Source organism: Zea mays, chromosome 3, assembly GCF_902167145.1.
Source record: "Zea mays cultivar B73 chromosome 3, Zm-B73-REFERENCE-NAM-5.0, whole genome shotgun sequence".
In the NCBI taxonomy this organism is placed as follows: domain Eukaryota; kingdom Viridiplantae; phylum Streptophyta; class Magnoliopsida; order Poales; family Poaceae; genus Zea; species Zea mays.
In genome coordinates this window covers 223405149-223431076 of record NC_050098.1, presented here as the reverse complement: position 1 = coordinate 223431076, position 25928 = coordinate 223405149, and the positions used below count along the sequence as shown (strand labels likewise).

Sequence of the window (25928 nt, the reverse complement as noted above, 5' to 3'; positions counted from 1 at the left end):
ACTGACCGTCCGGCTCAGAACCGGACCGTCCGCGTCTTCGCTGAGAGCACCAACAGGTGATTCATCTTCCAGTGATCGATGTCCAAATCAACGTCAATAGTATGCTAACTGTGTTTGAGCAAATCCAGCGGAGACAAGATCAGTTCTAGCAGTTATTTCTGGCTACTCAACATTAGTCTTAGCCTTTATGGAGCATATATTGAGGATTACTATAGTGTTTGATATGGTACCTTTGATGCTATGAAAACATTTTCACTCCAATATCCTTCGATTTTTAAGGGATTTGGGTTTCTAAACTAGCTCTGAAGTGTTGTTCCATTGTCCATCTAGTCTACATGAACAATGGTTCGAATCAGCAAGCTGTGCACGTGAGCCGTGAGACATGGTGTGTCTTGCGTCCAGCATCCTGCAAAGTTCAGTCCTTGGGTCGCCTACGGAGTGTGACACGTGTGTGTGTGTTGGCGAATGGGTGTGTGACACTACTCCAGACTGCACAGCGCGAGTGCTGCTGCTGATTCATCCGTGGAAATATCTTATATGCACTGTTCGTGATTAAAAGCTGATGAGTTTGTGGATCGAGATATAGTTTTTAAAACTGGCAAAAGACGAGCAGAGCACGCCGAGAAGAATCCCCGCAAAGCGAGAGTAAGCGACAATGGGGCGCGTATTTCCGCTGGATTTGACCCTGGCCGTAGATTCTGTATGAAACTATGATCGGTGGCGCTTTAGCAGAGCCTGTGCACTCAGCAAAGCTAACGCTTTCGAGTCTGTCCGCACTAAGCTGCGTGCTGCTGGTAGTGCAGCCGTGGGAGAAACGGCGACGCCATGCTGGTTGCTTCACATGAGGGACCGCTATCTTAGTGGGGGACAGCGGCTTTAGGCCTTGTTCGTTTCTATCGGATTGGTGGGTCGGAACGATTCCTAACCGGATTGGTTCTTTAATTTATATAAACTTTGTTTAGGCGGAACGATTCCGGGTGCAATCCGACACAAACGAACAGGGCCTTATCTGGGTTTAGGAGAGTTATATCAGAAAGACCAGCCCGACTCAATCAGTGCAAGCGCACAGCAGATGGCTCCCAACTCCAGCATCCAAACCAGAAGAACCACATCGTCACCAGACACGCATAATTGTATTGTCGCTAAGTTAGCCAACAGGAATCAAACGTCAGTCACCAGTGATGCTCTCAATACACTGATTCTTCATGCATAACTGCAAGGGACACGATCATGCGAACCGAGTCCCGCTCAACTCCACGGCAATGCCCATGGTTTTGAAAACTCTACTGCTTCGGTAGATATCCAGATTTACATCTGCAACACGTCGGGTTTGAATGCAGTAGATGGCCAGGGGTGGTTCAGGCTTTCAAAATAAGACTCTTATTAACAGGGTTCAGGAATCAATCGTATTGGCAAGAGATTCAAGAATCAAGATCACATATATATACATATAAATATTAGGGGAAGCATATCTCTACCAATATATTACAAGCCGACAATTGCTCATGGTACATCTGACAACACTTCTATGCCTGTGATGGGGCAATGTACCGATAATGATAACACATTCAAGGAATAGCACGTACAGGCAGAGCAGTGAAGTTAAGAACTGCCTGATAATCTAGAGTCACTAGCAGCACACGTCGCTTCCATTGAAGCAATTGAAATTAGCAGGAGGGGTACTATTGGTAGTCAAGTCATTAGACCAGATTATCTTGGTTTCTTGAGTGCCAGACAACCTTCGCCGCACACCAAGGATCTTAAGTACTGCTGCTTCCAGAGCTCCAGTCCAAGAAATCTGAGATTTGATACCACCGTCCCGCAGAAGCCACACGTTTGCCACCCCATTGTCAGCTTTGAAGAGTGTATTATTAGCAAAACCAAGATCCTGTACTAGAACCAGCTATCTAAACTCTTCAGGGACGTGCATGCCAAAACCACGCTTCAACTTCTCAATCCTATTCAATAACAAGTAGATAACTGTAAGTACATGACCATATTCGAATAGTCAGAGCTAGAAAAAGCATGCATGCGCTGTAAGTTAAATGGTAGGATGCATGCCCTGGCCCTCAGAAAATTAATGACACAACACAACTGCTTGAGGATCCTGGACTGGTCGATAGTTATAGCCTTATAGGCAGGTACACGGTGCACAAATGCTACAGGAACATAGGTAGAAAGATATTGGCTTTGAAGAACAGGCCACTCGCATAAATTGGGAAGGTAGGGCAGACGCACATCTACAGTGGATTTTGATATTTCACTTGTGGCGCTGGGTTGGTAATTTGTAAAAATAGCTCCATGTTGGAGCTTTTCTTTTATGAGAAAGCACCCAAAAAAATTTGGGGGGAGGGGGGGAGGTCACGGTTGAATCAGCATAGTCTGCAAAGAATTCGCAAGATAACTAGGAATATATACAGAAAAGCCAATTATTTTAAGGGTGGTTGAAGATTTGAAGATAGGTTAAGTCCTAGTTTGGAAACCACATTTTCCCACAGAATTTTCATTTTCCAAAAGGAAATTAGTTCATTTTTCCTTGGGAAAATTGAAATCCCTTGGGAAAACGCTGTTCCCAAACTAGCCCTAAAGGGAGTGTTTTCCCTAGTCACGTTGAAATGGAGATTCAACATGGATTGAATCTTATGGGAGGGTAAGATTGGTCGTTAGATCTATCTGACAATTCTAAGTTAAGAGTGCAACACAAAGTTAAAACAAAAAATTTGAAATAGCATGCATAAAATGTACAGAAACTTACGTAGGAGCAAGTTTTCCAAGACTGCGTAGTTTTTTTCCAGTGTCTTCATCAATTACATTTCCTGACATCTCAAGAGAGTATGATTTTCCAGATGTCCGTGGTAGTCCTCTTCCTACAAGTAGATCTAAATCTCTTTGATGCAGTTCTCTGCCATTGACAAAAACACCAGAATCCCCACCGGCACAATTTCTGGCCATCGGATAATTAAATTCTCTAATAAATGGCTGCAAAACAACAAGAGTATTCATAAGAAAACTAAGAGCAGTAGAACATCCTTATGTAGAAACTAGAAAGAACTCATCTTACAGGGACAATGCCGATACATTCTCGTCCCATGACACCCCAAAAACCAGCACGGTAGTCGTACCTAAGTTATCAACAGAAAAGAGATGTCAACGTTTAACATTTTCTCAAACAAAAGGAATCTAATTATTGGAGTTCAAAAGTGCATGCTTCAGATTGGTATACAACCAATGCATTTCATTATCCATGCCAGTGTTCCAAAATGTGGTATTCCATTGTCTCTTACGCATGAGTAGGCATTAAGCGGAGGGCACTGTTCTTAAGGTGTCGCCTAGGCGACGCCTAGGCGTCCAGGCGGTGGTCCAACGCCTTGTCTCACCTTACCGCTTTCAAAACCATGGTGGAGGGGCACTACCTTGGGGGTAGGCAGGAGATAGGTGGCGTGCCCACAAATCCAGATCAGCAGAGGTGGCTAGCGGTGGTTGCAGCTGGAGGCAGGGACTTAGGGGCTGTTTGGATGGTGCCCTGCCAGGAACCTAGCTGGCCAAGCAACGATCTTAACACCAGGCGACTGAAATCCAATGCCTGAGAATTGTGTCTGGCCAGACAGACTTGCCTAGGGTGACAACCAAACAAGCCCTTAAGACCGTGGCAGAGAGAGGAGGCAGGGACGTTGTGGGGCGGCAGCAGAGGCTAGTGGCAGCAGCAGTCGTGGCAGAGAAAGTGGAAAAGCGGAGTGGCAGTGGGTGCTAGTGGCGCTGAGAAGGCAGGGACGGGGATGACGACTGGCACAAAGGAGGCAGGGATGAGGGCAGAGACCAGCGTGGAGGTGGCAGCGACGGGGCGCAGCAAACAGCATGGAGAAGGCAGGGACAGAGACGGTGAGCACCACGACCAGTTGTGTTGCGAGTTTGTGCGGTTGATAAGGTGGGAGGTGAGGTACTGAGGTTCGAGATAAAGTGGCTTGCAGCTCAGACATGGGGTTGGGCTGGCTGTCTCCAGCAGCTATCCTATCTCATCCCCTATTTCAAACTTCACGTTGTAAACAGTGTAATCTACAGTACAAATCCCCTATTTTACACGATCTGCTGCGGACAGCCTTCCTATAGAACTCTTGGACCACTGGTCTCCTGTTTCTTCTTTTAATTGACTTCTAGCGGTAAATATGAATGAATATGGAATGCCTAGGTGTGCCTAGGCTCTAGGCGATGGGTTACCACCTACTGCTTTTTCCAACCTTGATCCATGCCAAAATAATTCTCTAGCCAAGCTAAAAAAGCATATTAAAAAATCTACAGTTAAACACCCATCCAACAGTTAAAGTGAATTGTGTCACAGTCGATGCAACCTAAAGGTAAGAAACTCGGTAGGCTTACACAGCTGCACAGAGTATATTTAAAATACATGACTACAGACTACTAGCAAATATAATTTCAGCTAGATAAAAAATAAAATAACAGTTAAGTAGTTAACAGGTAAAAGAATGATCCTGGCTATATAATCAAATTGCAGGAGGTAATGACGATGACACCAAGAAGAGTAGAGAATGCATCCAAGCTAGAATATGCATGCTTGGTGACGGGAAGCAGTGCTGTGCTAATGCCATCACCTCATACGTCCTTGGCACAATCAATACTAGGGGAACAAGGGAGCAATATGCAAGTTCTATGGTGCATTGCATTGAGCTACAGGCATTTAGTGGGGGCACTAGCAACACCAAACAAGAATGAAGTTTTCGGCGTTGCTATGATCCTTTGGCAGCAAGCAGGGAGGCAAAGTCCTGTCTAGAGATCAAATATTCAAATACCCCTATGAAAAATGAGCTGAAATTGCTAAAATCTGAGCTTGTTGATTTAGAAAATAGAATCAAGATCAAGACTACAAACAAAGTGATGTGGTTTATTGATTGGTAGATGGGATAGCATATAGATCTATGACTCGCCCTCCCTTGGATGGTTTGAGCTGTACTTCTTTGGTCTATTTTCTGCTTAAGCTCAACTGATACAAGGGTGTCCCTTTTATAGAGACAACTTAACCCCTAAACAAATATCCTAACCGAATCTATCTTATCTCTAAACTCTATCCTAATATTACCTCTAACTAGCTCTATCCTAATGGTAATGGATCTGCTCAGTCCAATAGGCCCAGCCCAGCTGGCCCCATCAACTGCCCATAACACAAAGCATGTACAGTTAACATGGGAAAGAATCCCAAAGGAGTTGCTAGTCTTAGAGCATCTACAAGAGTTCCCCTGTCCATCCTCTTAGAGCCAATATTAAGGTTTATGTAACAAAAGTCAGCCTCCAACATTCCCCTATTCACCATCCAAATATTTAGCGGTCTCCTAAATTATCTCCCCTCCCCTCAAATTTGGGATGTCATATTATTCGCTCTATATGTTATTTGGGATAAGGTAACTGTTGGAGGAGTGAAATATATTGAAGGATTTTTGTTAGCATGTACCCTATATGAGGAATTAGGGGAATTAAGTTTAGAATAACTCTTGGTGATGCTCCATAGAACTAAAACGTTCATGATATCGCCTTCTCGTGTTCATCATGATTTTCTGTCAACAAATCCGATTTTAACTAAAAAGATGTTGACCTTTTTTGCTTCTCCTCACTATGAATCAACACCATCACAAAATAGATTGAACTAGCGTGTGTGATGCAAACTGTAAATCAATAAAATATTACAACAACACTTACCAATATGAACCTGGGTCAACAGGACCAGCTTTCTTCTCTGCCTTCTTAAGGGCTCTTTCAGAGATTGGATGACCATTAATTGAAACCTTAACGCTATCCATGGACTTATTTAATAAAGAAAGGTCCTTGAAACCCTTCTTCAAGAAACCAGCAAAAAATGATGAGTCCCCACTCTTACCGGTTGAGGACTGATCTTCATCTAACCCAGCCTCTGATGAACCGCGAGAAAACCCAGAATTCGTCCGCTCATTAATTGATGAACCACTCCCTGCTTGGGAATTGGCATCTTCAATAAATGCCTGCTGCAATTTCTCATTTTCTTCTTCAATTATCAGCTCTTCATGTCTCTCACTTATGCTTCCAGTTTTTATGGCATCTTTATTATTTTCATCACAATTGTTGCTAATGCTCTCAGCTCCAAGAACACAATTTTCATCGTCTTCAACCTTTGGCTCATACCTATTGCATGTGTCCTCACCTCCAGGGCTGCTATCATCGTCTTTAGTATTCATAGACTCATACTTCTCATTTCCATCTACTAGACTACTGGTGTCATCTTCTCCACTATTCTGCTCGTATGTTTTGCTACTATCTTCAATGTTGCAACAGTTGTCTTCCTTGTAATTTCTGCATGAGGTTTCGCCTTCAGTGGTATCTTTGTCATTTACATTGCTCTCCGGTTTGCTTCTTGTACTAACGTCCCCATCATACTCGTCGTTAGCATCATATTCTCCTTTGCATGTTAGGTTCGATCTGTAAGCCGTGCCTTGATCGTCCTCATCGTTACCTTTTTCCTGGGCACACAACGGGTCAACAAGTTTGTCCTCTAAAGTTGGAGATCGTGGACTAAGTGGACCATCTGAGGAAGGCTCCACATTGCTGTCTTTATCCCTCTCGCACAATATATCCTTTGGGCTACCAATGTCTACAGACCTACTTGGAGAGAAAGAGAGACCCTCAGCTTTTGACTGAATGCTTCTAGTTGACCCACACTCTTTGTCAATCTCAATCCTGTCATTACTCGCGGTCGAAGGAAGTGAATTATCATCGGTGAAATCCATGTTGTTTTGCATATCGCAATGATCATTTGAATTGTTGAACATAAAATTGAAATCCTCATGGCGCTGATGGACAGAATCTTGCCTCATCTGGTCACTTGTGCTTTGCTCCATTTCAGGCGCATGTAAGGATGATGATGGTGCAAGTGCAAAGGGGATACCATTTTCTTCCTGATGCTTCAAACTAATTATCTGACAACAAGACCCACATTGAAACCGATTCTGCTTCCTCCCTACGCATTTTTCCATAGGCATCAGCAGTAGTTTATAACATGAACTGCATACAGAGAAAGGTGCGGCACCATCCACTGGACGGCAGATATGTTCTGCCTTCTTCCTGAAGTACTCTGCCCTCATCTTCGATACAGACCGATGAGAGTAAAGTGATGACGCCACAGACCCACGATCATAATCGGATGAAACAGAAGGCGACCTCTCCAACCGGTATGATTCGTGCTGCCCGGCGAAGTATCTCGCCATTGGGATGTTCTCCTCCTGCGGGAAAGTCCTCTGCCCATGCAGACAGTGCGGACAGGCACACCCATGGTGATGGTAGGTCCCAGGCCCCATCCCACCGTTCTCGCAGTGCCTGGGAGGGTACTGGCGGTAGTGCCCACTAGACTGCCTCGCATACCTTTCCCCATGTTCAGGGCGTGGCGGTGCGTATGGGCTTGGTGGCGGCAAGCCGTGCCCATACCGCCCACCGTAGCGGGAGCGGTGGTACCCTGGCAGAGGCGGTGGCTCGAGATGCTCGGGGAGCATGGAGACCGCACGGCGGCTGACCCTGCGGTGCTCCCGCGGCTGGCCGACGACGACGTTGCAGGAGCGCGTGATCTGGTCCCTCAGCTCGTCCAGCTTGCGCAGCAGCTCGACGGGGTCCTGCTGCAGCGCGGCCCAGTCCGCGCCGCCCCTCGGGTCGCTGCATTGCGGCCGCTCCTCCACCCCGATCCTCCGCCTGTACTTCATCTCCTTGAGGTCGCTCCCCATGGCGGGCGCCTCCCCCGCCGAGGCGAGGCCGCTCCGTGCTCCCACTTTTTTTTCCCACCGGATCGGCAAGCGCTGGCGCTATCCTGCAAGAAGCTGTGCGACGCGGAGCTAAATCTGTAGGGGGGGTAGAGAGGCGACCGAGCAGATCAGAGGGGTCCCGGGGGCGGGAATGGGGCAAGATCTGTCGGTGTTGTACGGGAGAGAGAGAGAGAGAGAGAGAGAGAGAGAGGCGGTGGGTGCGGAACGGCGCCTTACCTTGCAACGGGGCTCACTGCGGCGAGGGGAGTCTACGGCGCAGGGGCGTGGCGGCGGCGCCGGTTCTCCATTAGGGTTTCGTCCCGCGGCTCGAGGAGTACGCCATGCGAGAGAGAGAGAGAGCAGAGTTACTGTCGCGGAGCGGCGGCAGTGTCTGCGTTGTAACGGAGACGACGAGGGAGGCAAGTGAAAGAAGCTTCTATATAACCGCGGGCTCCCCGGGGACCTTTTCGCGATATCTAGGTTCCCAGGGGGAGGGCGGGGCCCGGGCGCCGCGGAGTTACGTGGGGATGTGGTCCGCCTTTTTGGAACGATCTGGCTCCCCCGCTTACGCCAGGGGGGTCAATGGCGGGGTGAGCCATGGCCGCAGAGCTGGGGGGGGAGCCCGGAGCCGGGAGCAGGCAGACGCGCATGACGTCTTCGGTTTCTTCTTCTCCGCCTGGCCTAAGCATTTCCAGCGAGGAAAAAAACACTAGAAAATGGTGGTAGTACTATACTGCTTATTTATCTATCAACGACTTGTCATTTAGTTCGGTAAAGCTTGCAGTTCTCTCAACTTGTTAACGTAAACGTCGCAACGGGGGGGTCGGAATTAATTAGGGTTGCTTGGAGGAGGGAATATGGTGTGCGGTTGGTTATCGACGAAAGGGACTTGGGTCCTTGCTTGCATGTGTTAGTTGGGCGTTGAGACAGAGGGAGGTGGTACATACAGTGCTCTTCACAGCAGATTGTGTACAAGCGACTGAACATTTTAGATAGATTTTTTTTATACAGGAGCAGTGTGTTATAGTTAGCTGTATACGTACGATGCATTCATACATAAACGTACACGTATTGAAAAAAAATAGTAGTACAATGTCTGAAATCCATTGAAAAACTACACGTACACGTGTTGAACATCTTCAGCTTAAACCCGTTTTTTCATATATATTTTTCCCCTACATGGCTGTCGCAGTATTGCTCCAACCAAATAGTCTTGCAATTTAAAGCGTGCAGGGTAGCCAGCATGTTCCGTTGGACCACACGTCCTGTGCCAGTGCCAGTGCCAGTGCCAGTGCCACAGCCTCACGGGAGAGACCTGACTGCAAACATGTGCAAGGCCGGCCATATGCGACTGCGAGTGGAGGACGCATGTGAGCCGTTCCACATGACATGAGGAGAGGACCATGGCCTTTTCGTAGCTGTGCCGTGCGCCCGTGCCACTGTTTTTCGTGCAGGGGCTGCTGGAAAGACCGGGTAGTGTGCCAGTGCGTGGCGTACCTCGCTTCTAGAACGCCAAACCCGAATTTTGTAGGTGGCGGCGTCTCAGTTAACAAAAAGCATTTATGGACCTGTCTGAATAACATTAATTCCAGCGTTTCCTTCGTCCCAAGTTTATTTAGGGTACATTTGGTTCATCTTTTTAAACCTGCTTCTCCTCTGTAGAAAGTAGAAGTCGATCCAAAGAGTTCAGTTTTTTTAGTAGCTATTTTGAAAGTATACCTTTGAAAGCATCTTTGACCATTTTTAGATAGAAACTAAAATATGATTAAAAATAATTGTAATAACAAATAAAATGCAAATATTTTTTAATAAAATGAAATGGAATTGTAAATTTGATTTCTTTGTAAAAATATCATGAACATAAATGTGAAATCATTTTTTTAAAATTTATTATATTGATTAAGAGATATAGTTAAACAAAGTGCATATAAACAATATATATTTTGTTTACTCTAGCAACTCGCGTTGGATTGAACCAAACTACTTTCATCTTTTTTTCTCACGTTATCTTTTCACAGCTCACAGCTGATCCAAACGCACACTTAGACAATTGTTCCCAGTATACCACTTTTTCACCACTCTCTAAAAAATTACATCACCATACCATATTTCTATTGATTAGGAAAATAAGATGACTTTGAAAGGGTTGTGCTTTCTATCCACTAGATTTGATGTTAATGAATGGAATGCTTATTGTCAGTGTTTCGAGTAAGCATCGGCGAGTGAATTTGTAATGCACGTTTTAGGCCCGAATGGTGTGCGAGGTGGACGCAAGAATTATATTGGTCCGGGCCAAGAATCCCTATTCTAGTCTTCGACGGCTTGTGCTACTAGCACAAATCGCATCGCTCGTGGTAGGAGATTACAAGCAGGTGACAGAGGGAGGATATAGGGTACATAGGAACAACGTACCTAAAGTAGACCCATGACCTCCTTCCATTCCATTTACCGAGCAACCCTTCGTCGGGGAGTAGACGATCAGGTCCTTTGCCGAGCAAGCCTATGAGGCGGAACGATCGACCAAGTCCCCGTCGAGCAAGGCTGCGATGCGGAGCGACCAACCAAGTCTCCATCGAGCAACTCGGTAGGGTGGAGGTCCCAGTCCAGTGCTACTGATCCACATCAGCTACGACATGACGCATCATCACTAAGCCACGTCCAGGCATACGTGCATCATACCGAAGGGGCACTGGGTGGTCACCATCAGCACGATTGAATGCCCCACGAAAGGTCTCAGGTGTATACCCACTGCCCTGTGGGGTTAGTCACCCTCGGTCGTGGAAGGACCTCAACACCGGAGTCTCTACAGTGACACGTATACTAGGAAAGATGGGATAGTGCGCCATACCAAATGTAAGCCTACGCAAGCTGGCACGTGATGCAGGGCTCATAACGATAGGCGAAGCCATGACACACACGACCTCACCATGAGACTAACTCGCTGGACCCACCACGCACTGTTATGAAGACATCAGCAATGGACTCGCTACAGGGACCTGTATGACGGACAAGCAAGGCAAGGCATCATACCGAGAGTACAGTATAGAAGACCCTATGAACGACCATCACAAGAAGGGTCCGCCCCCTAAACTGTACACACACCGAATAAAAACCCCAAAAATTCCACATGGATTACTCGGGGCTACATCTAGTAGATGCACTTGCGCGCACCGAGAAATCTGGTCTTCAACAAAAGGGCAGTAATATGGACTCACGCTCATTGCGTGACAACCACCATGGGATGGACCCATCTCTAAACTGCGTGCTAACTACATAAACCCCCGAGCAATCCACATGGATTACTCGAGGGCTCAGGGGCTACATCTAATAGATGTGCTTGCACACGCCAAAAAAATGTAAAGCCTCGAGCAAAAGCCTCTGCACAACTCCAAATTTGCATGAAGGCTCGGGGCTGCTGTCGGGTATGTAGGAATAGGGTACCCAAAATAGGCCCATGACCTCCTTCAGTCCCATTTGTCGAGCAACCCTGTGCCAAGGAGTGGACGACCAGGTCCTTTGCCGACCAAGCCTGCGAGGCAAAGCGGTCGACCAAGTCCCCGTCGAGCAACTCAGCGGGGCGGAGGTTCCACTCTAGTGCTACTAACCCACGTCAGCTATGACAAGACATATCATCAGTAAGCCACGTCTAGACATACATACAACATACTGCAGGGGCATCGAGAGGTCACCATTAACACGGTTGTATGCCCCCACGAAAGGTCTCAGGCGTATTCCCATGCCTATGCGGTCAGTCAACCTAAGGTCTCAGGCGTATTTCCATGCCTATGTGGTCAGTCAACCTTAGTCGTGAAAGAACTGAAAGGGAATTAGGCTTACACCTAGTTCCTAAATAATTTTGGTGGTTGAATTGCCCAACACAAATATTGGACTGACTAGTTTGCTCTAGTGTATAAGTTATACAGGTGCAAAAGGTTCACATCTAGCCAATAAAAAGATCAAGTGTTGGATTCAATAAAGGAGCAAAGGGGCAACCGAGGGCACCCCTGGTCTGGCGCACCGGACTGTCCGGTGTGCCACCGGACAGTGAACAGTACCTGTCCGGTGCACCAGGGAACTCAGACTCAAACTCTTCACCCTCGGGATTTCTCGGAAGACGGCGCGCTATAATTCACCGGACTGTCCGGTGTGCACCGGACATGTCCGGTGCTCCAAGGAAGCTCGGCCTCCTGAACTCGCCAACCTCGGGTTCGCGTGGCAGCCGCTCCGCTATAATTCACCGGACTGTCCGGTGTACACCGGACTGTCCGGTGTGCCAGCGGAGCAACGGCTCCCTGCGGCGCCAACGGCTCCCTGCGGTGCATTAAATGCGCGCGCAGCGCGCGCAGAAGTCAGAATCGCCCATGTCGGTGCACCGGACATCAAACAGTACATGTCCGGTGTGCACCGGACACCCAGGCGGGCCCACAAGTCAGAAGCTCCAACGGCTAGAATCCAACGGCAGTGATGACGTGGCAGGGGCACCGGACTGTCCGGTGTGCACCGGACTGTCCGGTGCGCCATCGAGCAGACGCCTCCAGCCAACGGTCACTTTTGGTGGTTGGGGCTATAAATACCCCAACCACCCCACATTCATTGCCATCCAAGTTTTCCACTTCTCAACCACTTACAAGAGCTAGGCATTCAATTCTAGACACATTCAAAGAGATCAAATCCTCTCCAATTCCACACAAAACCCTAGTGACTAGAGAGAGTGATTTGCCGTGTTCATTTGAGCTCTTGCGCTTGGATTGCTTCTTTTCTTTCTCACTTGTTCTTGTGATCAAAACTCCATTGTAATCAAGGCAAGAGGCACCAATTGTGTGGTGGCCCTTGCGGGGAAGTTTTGTTCCCGGCTTTGATTTGAGAAGAGAAGCTCACTCGGTCCGAGGGACTGTTTGAGAGAGGGAAGGGTTGAAAGAGATCCGGCCTTTGTGGCCTCCTCAACGGGGAGTAGGTTTGAGAGAACCGAACCTCGGTAAAACAAATCCGTGTGTCACACTTCATTATTTGCTTGCGATTTGTTTTGCGCCCTCTCTCGCGGACTCGTTTATATTTCTAACGCTAACCCGGCTTGTAGTTGTGTTTATATTTATAAATTTCAGTTTCGCCCTATTCACCCCCCCTCTAGGCGACTATCAATTGGTATCAGAGGCCAGTGCTTCATTAGAGCCTAACCGCTCGAAGTGATGTCGGGAGATCACGCCAAGAAGGAGATGGAGACCGGCGAAAAGCCCACTACAAGCTACGGGAGCACTTCATCGGAAGAGTCCCGCACCAAAAGGAGGGAGAAGAAGAAGAGCTCCTCCAACAAAGGGAAGGAGAAGAAATCTTCTTCTCACCACAAAGAGAAGAAGGAAAAATCTTCTTCCCACAAGCCACATCGGAAAGGCGACAAGCACAAGAGGATGAGGAAGGTGGTCTACTACGAGACCGACACTTCATCAACTTCTACCTCCGACTCCGATGCGCCCTCCGTCACTTCTAAGCGCCAAGAGCGCAAGAAGTATAGTAAGATCCCCCTACGCTACCCTCGCATTTCCAAACATACACCTTTACTTTCCGTCCCATTAGGCAAACCACCAACTTTTGATGGTGAAGATTACGCTAGGTGGAGCGATTTAATGCGATTTCATCTAATCTCGCTCCACAAAAGTATATGGGATGTTGTTGAGTTAGGTGCACAGGTACCGTCGGTAGGGGATGAGAACTATGATGAGGATGAGGTGGCCCAAATCGAGCACTTCAACTCTCAAGCAACGACGATACTCCTCGCCTCTTTAAGCAAAGAGGAGTATAACAAAGTACAAGGGTTGAAAAGCGCCAAGGAGATTTGGGATGTGCTCAAAACTGCGCACGAGGGAGATGAGCTCACCAAGATCACCAAGCGGGAAACGATCGAGGGGGAGCTCGGTCGGTTCCGGCTTCAAAAAGGGGAGGAGCCACAACACATGTACAACCGGCTCAAGACTTTGGTGAACCAAGTACGCAACCTCGGGAGCAAGAAGTGGGATGACCACGAAGTGGTAAATGTTATTTTAAGATCTCTCATTTTTCTTAATCCCACTCAAGTTCAATTGATTCGTGGTAATCCTAGATATACTAAAATGACCCCCGAGGAAGTTATCGGGCATTTTGTAAGTTTTGAGTGCATGATAGAAGGGTCGAGGAAAATCAACGAGCTTGGCGACCCATCCGAAGCCCAACCCGTTGCATTCAAGGCAACGGAGGAGAAGAAGGAGGAGTCTACACCAAGTAGACAACCAATAGACGCCTCCAAGCTCGACAATGAGGAAATGGCGCTCGTCATCAAGAGCTTCCGCCAAATCCTCAAGCAAAGGAGGGGGAAGGACTACAAGTCCCGCTCCAAGAAGGTTTGCTACAAGTGTGGTAAGCCCGGTCATTATATTGCTAAATGTCCTATGTCTAGTGACAGTGACCGAGGCGACGACAAGAAGGGGAGAAGAAAGGAGAGGAAAAGGTACTACAAGAAGAAGGGCGGCGATGCCCATGTTTGTCGGGAATGGAACTCCGACGAGAGCTCAAGCGACTCCTCCGACGACGAGGACGCCGCCAACATCGCCGTCACCAAGGGACTCCTCTTCCCCAACGTCGGCCACAAGTGCCTCATGGCAAAGGACGGCAAAAGGAAGGTTAAATCTAAATCCTCCACTAAATATGAATCCTCTAGTGATGACAATGCTAGTGATGAGGAAGATAATTTGCGTTCCCTTTTTGCCAACCTCAACATAGCTCAAAAAGAAAAATTAAATGAATTAGTTAGTGCTATTCATGAAAAGGATGACCTTTTGGACTCCCAAGAGGATTGTCTAATTAAAGAAAACAAGAAACATGTTAAGGTTTAAAAGGCTTATGCTCTAGAAGTAGAAAAATGTGAAAAATTGTCTAGTGAGCTAAGCACTTGTCGTGAGATGATTGACAACCTTAGAAATGAAAATGCTATTTTAAGTGCTAAGGTTGATACTCATGTTTGTAATGTTTCAATTCCCAATCTTAGAGATGATAACATTGACTTGCTTGCTAAGATTGATGAATTGAATGCATCTCTTGCTAGCCTTAGATTAGAGAATGAAAATTTAATTGCTAAGGCTAAAGATTTTAATGTTTGCAATGCTACTATTTCCGACCTTAGAACTAAGAATGAAATGTTGCATGCTAAGGTTGTAGAACTTAAATCTTGCAAACCCTCTACATCTAATCTTGAGCATGTTTCTATTTGCACTAGATGTAGAGATATTGATGTTAATGCTATTCTTGATCATATGGCTTTAATTAAACAACAAAATGATCATATAGCAAAATTAGATGCTAAAATTGCCGAGCACAATCTAGAAAATGAGAAATTTAAATTTGCTCGTAGCATGCTTTATAATGGGAGACGCCCTGGCATTAAGGATGGCATTGGCTTCCAAAGGGGAGACAATGTCAAACTTAATGCTCCTCCAAAGAACTTATCTAACTTTGTTAAGGGCAAGACTCCCATGCCTCAGGATAACGAGGGTTACATTTTGTACCCTGCCGGCTATCCTGAGAGCAAAATTAGGAGAATTCACTCTAGGAAGTCTCACTCTGGCCCCAATCATGCTTTCATGTATAAGGGTGAGACATCTAGTTCTAGGCAACCAACCCGTGCCAAGTTGCCTAAGAAGAAAATTCCTAATGCATCAAATGAACATAGCATTTCATTTAAAACTTTTGATGCATCTTATGTGCTTACTAGCAAATCCGGCAAGGTAGTTGCCAAATTTGTTGGGGGCAAACACAAGGGTTCCAAGACTTGTGTTTGGGTACCCAAAGTTCTTGTTTCTAATGCCAAAGGACCCAAAACCGTTTGGGTACCTAAAGTCAAGAACTAAATTTGTTTTGTAGGTTTATGCATCCGGGGGCTCAAGTTGGATACTCGATAGCGGGTGCACAAACCACATGACCGGGGAGAAAAGGATGTTCTCCTCATATGAGAAAAACAAAGATCCCCAATGAGCTATCACATTCGGGGATGGAAATCAAGGGTTGGTCAAAGGTTTGGGTAAAATTGCTATTTCACCTGACCATTCCATTTCCAATGTTTTTCTTGTTGATTCATTAGATTACAACTTGCTTTCTGTTTCCCAATTATGTCAAATGGGCTACAACTGTCTTTTTACTGATATAGGTGTCACTGTCTTTAGAAGAAGTGATGATTCAATAGCATTTGAGGGAGTGTTGGAGGGTCAGCTATACCTGGTAGATTTTGATAGAGCTGAACTCGACACTTGCTTAATTGCTAAGACTAACATGGGTTGGCTCTGGCACCGCCGACTAGCCCATGTTGGAATGAAGAATCTTCATAAGCTTCTAAAGGGAGAACACATTTTAGGATTAACAAATGTTCATTTTGAGAAAGACAGGATTTGTAGTGCATGTCAGGCGGGGAAGCAAGTTGGAGTCCATCATCCACACAAGAACATTATGACGACCGACAGGCCGCTTGAGCTACTCCACATGGATCTATTCGGCCCGATTGCTTACATAAGCATCGGCGGGAGTAAGTATTGTCTTGTTATTGTGGATGATTATTCTCGCTTCACTTGGGTATTCTTTTTACAGGAAAAATCTCAAACCCAAGAGACCTTAAAGGGATTCTTGAGACGAGCTCAAAATGAGTTCGGCTTAAGGATCAAGAAAATAAGAAGCGACAACGGGACGGAGTTCAAGAACTCTCAAATTGAAGGCTTCCTTGAGGAGGAGGGCATCAAGCATGAGTTCTCCTCTCCCTACACGCCACAACAAAATGGTGTAGTGGAGAGGAAGAATCGAACTCTATTGGACATGGCAAGAACCATGCTTGATGAGTACAAGACACCGGACCGGTTTTGGGCCGAAGCGGTCAACACCGCCTGCTACGCCATCAACCGGTTATATCTTCACCGAATCCTCAAGAAGACATCATATGAACTCCTAACCGGTAAAAAGCCCAACATTTCATATTTTAGAGTTTTTGGTAGCAAATGCTTCATTCTTATTAAAAGAGGTAGAAAATCTAAATTTGCTCCTAAAACTGTAGAAGGTTTTTTACTTGGTTATGACTCAAACACAAGGGCATATAGGGTCTTTAACAAGTCCACTGGACTAGTTGAAGTCTCATGTGACGTTGTGTTTGATGAAACTAACGGCTCTCAAGTAGAGCAAGTTGATCTTGATGAGATAGGTGAAGAACAGGCTCCATGCATCGCGCTAAGGAACATGTCCATCGGGGATGTGTGTCCTAAGGAATCCGAAGAGCCTCCAAGTACACAAGATCAACCATCCTCCTCCACGCAAGCATCTCCACCAACTCAAAATGAGGATGAGGCTCAAAATGATGAAGAGCAAAATCAAGAAGACGAGCCACCTCAAGATAATAGCAATGATCAAGGGGGAGATACAAATGATCAAGAAAAGGAGGATGAGGAAGAACCAAGACCGCCACACCCAAGAGTCCACCAAGCAATACAACGAGATCACCCCGTCGACACCATCCTCGGCGACATTCATAAGGGGGTAACTACTCGATCTCGGGTTGCTCATTTTTGTGAACATTACTCTTTTGTTTCCTCTATTGAGCCACAGAGGGTAGAGGAAGCTCTCCAAGATTCGGATTGGGTGGTGGCGATGCAAGAGGAGCTCAACAATTTCACGAGGAATGAGGTCTGGCATTTAGTTTCACGTCCTAACCAAAATGTTGTAGGAACCAAATGGGTCTTCCGCAACAAGCAAGATGAGCATGGTGTGGTGACAAGGAACAAAGCTCGACTCGTAGCCAAAGGGTATTCACAAGTCGAAGGTTTGGATTTCGGTGAAACCTATGCACCCGTAGCTAGGCTTGAGTCAATTCGCATATTATTGGCCTATGCTACTTACCATGGCTTTAAGCTCTATCAAATGGACGTGAAAAGTGCCTTCCTCAATGGACCAATCAAGGAAGAGGTCTATGTTGAGCAACCTCCCGGCTTTGAAGACAGTGAGTATCCTAATCATGTCTATAGGCTCTCTAAGGCGCTTTATGGGCTCAAGCAAGCCCCAAGAGCATGGTATGAATGCCTTAGAGATTTCCTTATTGCTAATGGCTTCAAAGTCGGCAAGGCCGATCCTACACTCTTTACTAAAACTCTTGAAAATGACTTGTTTGTATGCCAAATTTATGTTGATGATATTATATTTGGGTCTACTAACGAGTCTACATGTGAAGAGTTTAGTAGGATCATGACACAGAAATTCGAGATGTCGATGATGGGGGAGTTGAAGTATTTTCTAGGATTCCAAGTCAAGCAACTCCAAGAGGGCACCTTCATTAGCCAAACGAAGTACACTCAAGACATTCTTGCTAAGTTTGGGATGAAGGATGCCAAACCCATCAAGACACCCATGGGAACTAATGGGCATCTCGACCTCGACACGGGAGGTAAGTCCGTGGATCAAAAGGTATACCGGTCGATGATTGGTTCATTGCTTTATTTATGTGCATCTCGACCGGACATTATGCTTTCCGTTTGCATGTGTGCAAGATTCCAATCCGACCCTAAGGAATCACACCTTACGGCCGTAAAACGAATCTTGAGATATTTGGCTTATACACCTAAGTTTGGGCTTTGGTACCCTCGGGGATCCACATTTGATTTACTTGGTTATTCGGATGCCGATTGGGCGGGGTGCAAAATCAATAGGAAGAGCACATCGGGGACTTGCCAGTTCTTGGGAAGATCCTTGGTGTCTTGGGCTTCAAAGAAGCAAAATTCGGTCGCACTTTCCACCGCCGAAGCCGAGTACATTGCCGCAGGACATTGTTGCGCGCAATTGCTTTGGATGAGGCAAACCCTGCGGGACTACGGTTACAAATTAACCAAAGTTCCTTTGCTATGTGATAATGAGAGTGCAATTAAAATGGCCGACAATCCCATCGAGCATAGCCGCACTAAGCACATAGCCATTCGGTATCATTTTCTTAGGGATCACCAACAAAAGGGGGATATCGAGATTTCTTACATTAATACTAAAGATCAATTAGCCGATATCTTTACCAAGCCACTTGATGAACAATCTTTTACCAGACTTAGGCATGAGCTCAATATTCTTGATTCTAGAAATTTCTTTTGCTAAGCTTACACACATAGCTCTTTTGAATACCTTTGATCATATCTCTTTTATATGCTATGACTAATGTGTTTTCAAGTTTATTTCAAACCAAGTCATAGGTATATTGAAAGGGAATTGGAGTCTTCGGCGAAGACAAAGGCTTCCACTCCGTAACTCATACTTCGCCACCACTCCGAGCAACTCTCTCTTCTTCGGGGGAGAAATGAGCATCAAGGAAAAGGACTTCATCCTTGGGGGAGAGAGTAAAAGCTCAAACGCAAAAGGACTTCGTCTTTGGTATAATCTTAACTCACTTATTTATGACCAAAGGGGAAGATTGCACTTCGAGGGCTCTAATGATTCCGTTTTTGGCGATTCATGCCAAAAAGGGGGAGAAATGAGCCCAAAGCAAAAGGACCGCACCACCACCACCAAATTCAAAAACTTAGTGCTTTCCAAAAGTCTTTATCATTTGGTATCCTATTGTGTTCAAAAGGGGGAGAAAGTAGTATTTCAGAAATGGTATATCAAAACCCTCTTGAACACTAAGAGGTGGATCTCTTTTAGGGGGAGTTTTTGTTTAGTCAAAGGAAAAGCATTTGAAATAGGGGGAGACAATTTCAAATCTTGAAAATGCTTTGCAAACTCTTATTCATGTACCTTTGACTATTTGCAAAAGATCTTTGAAATGGATTTACAAAAAGAATTTGCAAAAACAAAACATGTGGTGCAAACGTGGTCCAAAATGTTATATAAGAAAGAAACATTCCTTGCATATCTTGTAAGTAGTTATATTGGCTCAATTCCAAGTAACCTTTTCACTTACATTATGCAAACTAGTTCAATTATGCACTTCTATATTTGCTTTGGTTTGTGTTGGCATCAATCACCAAAAAGGGGGAGATTGAAAGGGAATTAGGCTTACACCTAGTTCCTAAATAATTTTGGTGGTTGAATTGCCCAACACAAATATTGGACTGACTAGTTTGCTCTAGTGTATAAGTTATACAGGTGCAAAAGGTTCACATCTAGCCAATAAAAAGATCAAGTGTTGGATTCAATAAAGGAGCAAAGGGGCAACCGAGGGCACCCCTGGTCTGGCGCACCGGACTGTCCGGTGTGCCACCGGACAGTGAACAGTACCTGTCCGGTGCACCAGGGAACTCAGACTCAAACTCTTCACCCTCGGGATTTCTCGGAAGACGGCGCGCTATAATTCACCGGACTGTCCGGTGTGCACCGGACATGTCCGGTGCTCCAAGGAAGCTCGGCCTCCTGAACTCGCCAGCCTCGGGTTCGCGTGGCAGCCGCTCCGCTATAATTCACCAGACTGTCCGGTGTACACCGGACTGTCCGGTGTGCCAGCGGAGCAACGGCTCCCTGCGGCGCCAACGGCTCCCTGCGGTGCATTAAATGCGCGCGCAGCGCGCGCAGAAGTCAGAATCGCCCATGTTGGTGCACCGGACATCAAACAGTACATGTCCGGTGTGCACCGGACACCCAGGCGGGCCCACAAGTCAGAAGCTCCAACGGCTAGAATCCAACGGCAGTGATGACGTGGCAGGGGCACCGGACTGTCCGGTGTGCACCGGACTGTCCGGTGCGCCATCGAGCAGACGCCTCCAGCCAACGGTCACTTTTGGTGGTTGGGGCTATAAATACCCCAACCACCCCACATTCATTGCCATCCAAGTTTTCCACTTCTCAACCACTTACAAGAGCTAGGCATTCAATTCTAGACACATTCAAAGAGATCAAATCCTCTCCAATTCCACACAAAACCCTAGTGACTAGAGAGAGTGATTTGCCGTGTTCATTTGAGCTCTTGCGCTTGGATTGCTTCTTTTCTTTCTCACTTGTTCTTGTGATCAAAACTCCATTGTAATCAAGGCAAGAGGCACCAATTGTGTGGTGGCCCTTGCGGGGAAGTTTTGTTCCCGGCTTTGATTTGAGAAGAGAAGCTCACTCGGTCCGAGGGACCGTTTGAGAGAGGGAAGGGTTGAAAGAGACCCGGCCTTTGTGGCCTCCTCAACGGGGAGTAGGTTTGAGAGAACCGAACCTCGGTAAAACAAATCCGTGTGTCACACTTCATTATTTGCTTGCGATTTGTTTTGCGCCCTCTCTCGCGGACTCGTTTATATTTCTAACGCTAACCCGGCTTGTAGTTGTGTTTATATTTATAAATTTCAGTTTCGCCCTATTCACCCCCCCTCTAGGCGACTATCAAGAACATCAACACCAGAGTCTCTACAGTGACCTGTATACCAAAAAAGATGGGACAATGCACCATAGCGAATGTAAGCCTGCACACGCTGGTAGGTGACGCAGGACTCTTGACGACAGACGAAGACGCGTCACGCACGACCGCACCATGAGACTCACCACACACTACTACGAAGACATTAGCAATGGACTCGTTATAGGAACATGTATGACAGACGAGCAAGGCATGACACCATACCGAGAGTACGACTACACATGCCCCTCCGAATGACCTCAGAGATACCACGTCAACCTAGGGCAGCAGATCTCTCTCTCTCTCTAGTAGAATCAGGTCTACTTTCTAAGGATATTCCCTTGAGATATACAAGGGAAAACCCTCCTCCTTCTACACAACACGCACCACATGTACACACAGTTCTCAAACAATACTACCATCAACACTACATTGTACTAAGGCGCAAGCCTGAACCAGTTTAACTCTCTGTCTCACACCCATCTTCTGTAATCCCTGCGATTCACCATTTGGAGTGAGTCTGTGATATAATCCCCCACCAAACACAAAATCTATTGCCCCCAGGTTTTCAAAACCACGACAGAGGAGTTCCCAAGTCTCTAGTGTGCGTGTGGGTCGGGAGTGTGTGGGTCTTCTTCTATGAAAAGAGTCTCCCCACCATGGGGCTGAAGCAGACCCTTCCCTTCATAGCTCAAGGAAAGAGCCTCTTACAAGGATCTCCCCTATGGGGGAGCGAATAGAAAGGTAGGTCTTTTGTTGATGAGATGATGCAGAGTGTTGGTACCATGCTCTGTACTTGCTAACATACTTCAGTTAAAAATACTTCGTGTTGCTTACGTTGGTACAATGTTCCGTAGCTTTGATTCTTTGAAGGTAGCTGACTTGGACCGTGTGTACCTTGAACTTGGTAGGATAGTGCCGTCCGTAATGGCGACGTAAGCTCCCAGGATGGGCCTGCTTCTGTGAAAGTTTCATTTGTACCCTACACTCTCACCAACCCTCGTACCTTGTAGTCCATTCGTCATGTCTTGCTCTATTTGTCGTACAAGGGTCGTGGGCTCTAATGTTGTCCCAGATTAAAAGAAGCATAGTGTTTGACCGGAGAAAAGGGCACGATCCTACCATTGTCATGTTGTGCCGAACGGAGAGATAGTGGGGATAGATATGGGGTGATAACATGATTACCCCGCACATGCTTGATCCGGCCCCGTGAGATTTTATCTGATTCGGTCAACCCTCTTCTTCCGTCCTCGTCTCGTTCGACCCTCGAGATCGGCCCGAGGTTCGCCTCTCTGTGCAGAGCAGCAAACTAAGTTGCTAGCAATAGTGCCATGCTTCGGGGCCTCTATGTGCTGCAAAATACATTATATGTCCAATGAAGAAAAAAAACATTCCGCGACAAAGACCGTGTGACAGAGAAGTGGAGATGAAGATTAGATCCTTTTGGGCAGTAGTCTCACTCCATTATTTTTTATTTGTCATGGTTTACTTAAAAAAATAAATAAACTAGCGGACGATAAATATTCGAAATCGGAGCTTTGATAGCGAGTTTGTAAACCGGACAATGACGTTTTTTCTATAGGCGGATTTTTAGAGAAGATACTAAAAACATTTTTAAACTAGCACGAGAAGAGTAGTAAGGCTCCTTGTACGGGCGCAAGCGCAACGGCGCATGTGTGTCTGCCATGAAAGAATAGCCAAATCGACCAACATCAGGAAACAAAGGAGCTACTCTCGATTCGCCCCTGGAGACGCTATTTGGCGATCCCCGGTCTTGGGCGCTGGCATGTATCGATCATCGGATCCACAGGCGGTTACCGAAGAGCATCTCCTCTGTGATGGACCATGTACGGACGCGAGCGTTTCCGTGTCCCCTTTCCGTCGTAAAAGATAAGTACAGTAGACTGGAAGGATGCTTTTATCCGGCTGTCGTTTGCCTCCGGAACGATCCTGGAGACGTGGACGACCGTGGCGCTGTCTTTCGCCCGGGCAAGGACCGACAAGGAGATGGGTACATTCCAACGAGAGATAGAGAGAGAAAACGGAGAAGAAGCTACCGGTCGGGATCAAACACCAGGGCAAAAAAAAAAAAAAAACGTGAAACAGCTTCTGCTTTGTTGAATAATTTCGACTTGTGTCCCAACAGGCAACAAGTCCTCCTGAATCGGTGAAAGGCTAGTAGTTTCTTGTAACATAACTATCCGGATGTGTCGGCAGCGGTGACTGATGAGCTGCCTGTGAGAGAGTAGGCGACAGGCAGGCATGCTGTAGCTAGCGTCGAACGCGAGCGGCCTAAATGGTAGGCGCGTGGCGCGTCGCACGGTGCAGCCTGCAAGGCACACTGGCAGTCAAAAGGTTGCAGCGCGGCGCGGCGCGGATGCGTGCGTACGTGTGCAGGCCGCAGCTGCTGGCGAAGAGGCGACGACCGTCCACAAGTCAGCGATCAGACTGCTGCACGCGTTTATGTATCGGCTTCAGCGCTTCCAAGTCTCGTACCCTCCTCCATTTTTTTTTGGGTAGGATTATAAACTCCAGTACCTGGATTATAGATTCTTGGCATAAGTATAGCCATGTGCTTTATTTGTTTCTTGTTTTCTTTTTTCTAAAGAAAAAAAAACAAGAACAAACGGGGTGGTGTGCGCCTGTTGGGTTGACAGGAAAGCTGATTTACGCCGGTGACAGACTGGCACACAGCGTCGCTGCGGACCTCCGGTGAGTGTGACTGAGTTGGCCTTGGCCCGCGCCGGGCAGACAGGCGCATCGTGGGCCGGTGGCAACAACATCCGGGATCGAGAGGGCCGCAGCGAGGCAGTAGTTCCGTGGAGGGGAGGCGGGCCCGTGAGAAAGCTCCTACGCTAATGGCGTCGGCGGTGCGTGCGCCGTGGTTGGTGGTGGTGGTGGCGTCCCGGTCCCGGTCCCGGATGGTGGCCGCTGCCGCGCGCGTTTACGTCGTGGCCTGCTGCATGCTGCCGGCCAGCCCCGAAACGAAACGTGCAGGATCTGATCTGATCTGATCTGATCCGCCACTATCTCCTCTCCTCTGCGGACCATCGTCTCCGCCCTCCGGCGACCGCCCGTCGGCCTCATTTGCGCGAAAATAACCCGCCACCCCGGCACAAACCGTACACTGCTTGTCCTACTGATGATGGCTTTGACTTTGATTGCTTCCATCCAACGAGACAACATTGCCGCATTGGTCAGTTTAGATGTCCGGACGTCCTTTGAGGTTTTTGAGCCGTGAACGACAGCTGGGCCTTTTTAATCTGGCAGATGTGTAAACGGGCTGTTCCGCAGGGCCCAACTAGGTCTAGGCCAGGCAGCCTTCGTTTCTGAACATCAGCCTAGACACCTACGGATTGATTTCCAGGCCAGGCTGGACACTGGACTGATCTGCGGAGCACGACACATAAACAAACATGGCGAACCGAGTGTCGCCGTTCGCGTCGGAAAGAAGGGAGGGAGAGGGTAGCATCGCAGCAGGGGAGGACCGGAGGAGGGAGCTGAGGCATGGCATGCGAGAACGTCACAGGCTCGTCGGAGGATGGCCCTTCTTTCTTTCTGTGCCATAAATTGTTTATAAAAAAACTGGTGCGTCGTGTTCATTGGAGTACTACTAGTTCGTTCGGACATCATATCTGTTTCCTGCCTAGCCTAACCAAAAGTCCAAAACACAGCTCGCGCCTAGCGTGACCTGCACACAACTTACGCAGATTCCAGTTTTTTTTTTTTGTTTCCGAGTCCAAGAGGGGGGAAAAACTAAAGAGAAAAAACATAAGAAGCCGCAGACAGAAAAGATCAACTCGCGCGCGGCCATTTCTCATCCATCGCGCTGCGCATTTGCAACTCCCAGTCCCACCTCCGGCGCGGCTGCCAGCCAGTAGTCAGTAGGCTTGATCATGTCGTCGCGGAAGCATCACGAGCTGCCGGAGGGAGGAGCAGGAGGCAGCGGCGCCGGCCGCACGGCGGTGTGGGACACCGGGAGCTCCCTGTACGACTCGTACGAGCTGGCCGCCGTGCGCCGGCTCCTCGACAAGCGCCTCCTCGCCCTCCGCGACGACGCTGAAGAGACGAGGGGCAAGGAGGGCAGGCAACTGGTGGTCGTGCCGGTCGCCAGCAGCAGCAGGAGGGTCCACCACAGGAGGAAGGCCACGCTGAGGGCGCTCTTCAGGGCGGTGGTGGCCACCTGGGCGGCCCGGCCGAGGCAGGCGCCGCCGCTCGCCTGTGCCTGCGCTGCTGGCATGGTCCGTGATGACCACCAGGGTGGTTCCGCGGTCGAGCCGGAGGATCTGCCGTCCCACGGTCAACTTTGATGATCATCCATCCCTGTGTTTAGGCCATCTGTTCTTGCATTGCATTGGCGAAGTTGTTTTTTTTTTCTTTTGTGTTTATCGATTGCTGTGTTTTTTTACGCTGTCATGTTCATGCGATGGTTGGTCATTGAGCAACCAAATTCTGCGTGAAGAGTAACTGAGCCCACCGGATCTGTATATGTGAATCTGCGTGAAGCATACGAAAGCTTTTGGCGGTGAATGATCTCTCTGGACCTTAGTAACCAGGTTCCCGGATCGATGGGATCGAGGAACGGGAACGCGGTACGCTACTAAAACTAGGATTTAACACTACTGGATCGAGATTGTTCCCACGTTCCCGGAACGAAACGAGGAACGTGGCCAAGTTCCCCGTTCCTGGTTACTAGGCGCTGGACACTATTTTTTTTTTCTGTTTGCTCGAGAACGCGTCACATGTGGTGTTTCTGAATTTTCTTCAGCGACGACACCGCTGCTAAATGCAATGCTAGGAATGCAGCGACATTA

At 47.5% G+C, this 25928-nt stretch overlaps 2 protein-coding genes across 3 annotated transcripts; one reads left to right on the top strand and one right to left on the bottom strand.

Annotated features, from left to right (window-relative positions):
• Window positions 1–1392: 1392 nt before the first annotated feature.
• Window positions 1393–8475, bottom strand: LOC103651481 (Extra-large G-protein-like). Of its 2 annotated transcripts, none has more exons than XM_008677121.3 (5): window positions 8007–8282; window positions 5707–7844; window positions 3062–3122; window positions 2756–2979; window positions 1393–1958 (listed from the first exon to the last, which is right to left on the bottom strand). In XM_008677121.3, the coding sequence occupies exons 2-5, from the start codon at window positions 7749–7751 to the stop codon at window positions 1904–1906; spliced, it is 2385 nt and encodes a 794-aa protein (XP_008675343.1). In that variant the 5' UTR covers window positions 7752–7844; window positions 8007–8282; the 3' UTR covers window positions 1393–1903. The 2 variants fall into 2 exon arrangements, with proteins under 2 accessions (XP_008675343.1, XP_008675342.1); XM_008677120.4 differs by having other exon boundaries at window positions 1421–1958; window positions 5707–7865; window positions 8007–8475.
• A 16192-nt stretch (window positions 8476–24667) lies between these two features.
• LOC103651480 (uncharacterized) lies at window positions 24668–25644 on the top strand. The gene has a single exon (XM_008677119.3). The coding sequence runs from the start codon at window positions 25011–25013 to the stop codon at window positions 25422–25424; it is 414 nt and encodes a 137-aa protein (XP_008675341.1). The 5' UTR covers window positions 24668–25010; the 3' UTR covers window positions 25425–25644.
• Window positions 25645–25928: the final 284 nt, after the last annotated feature.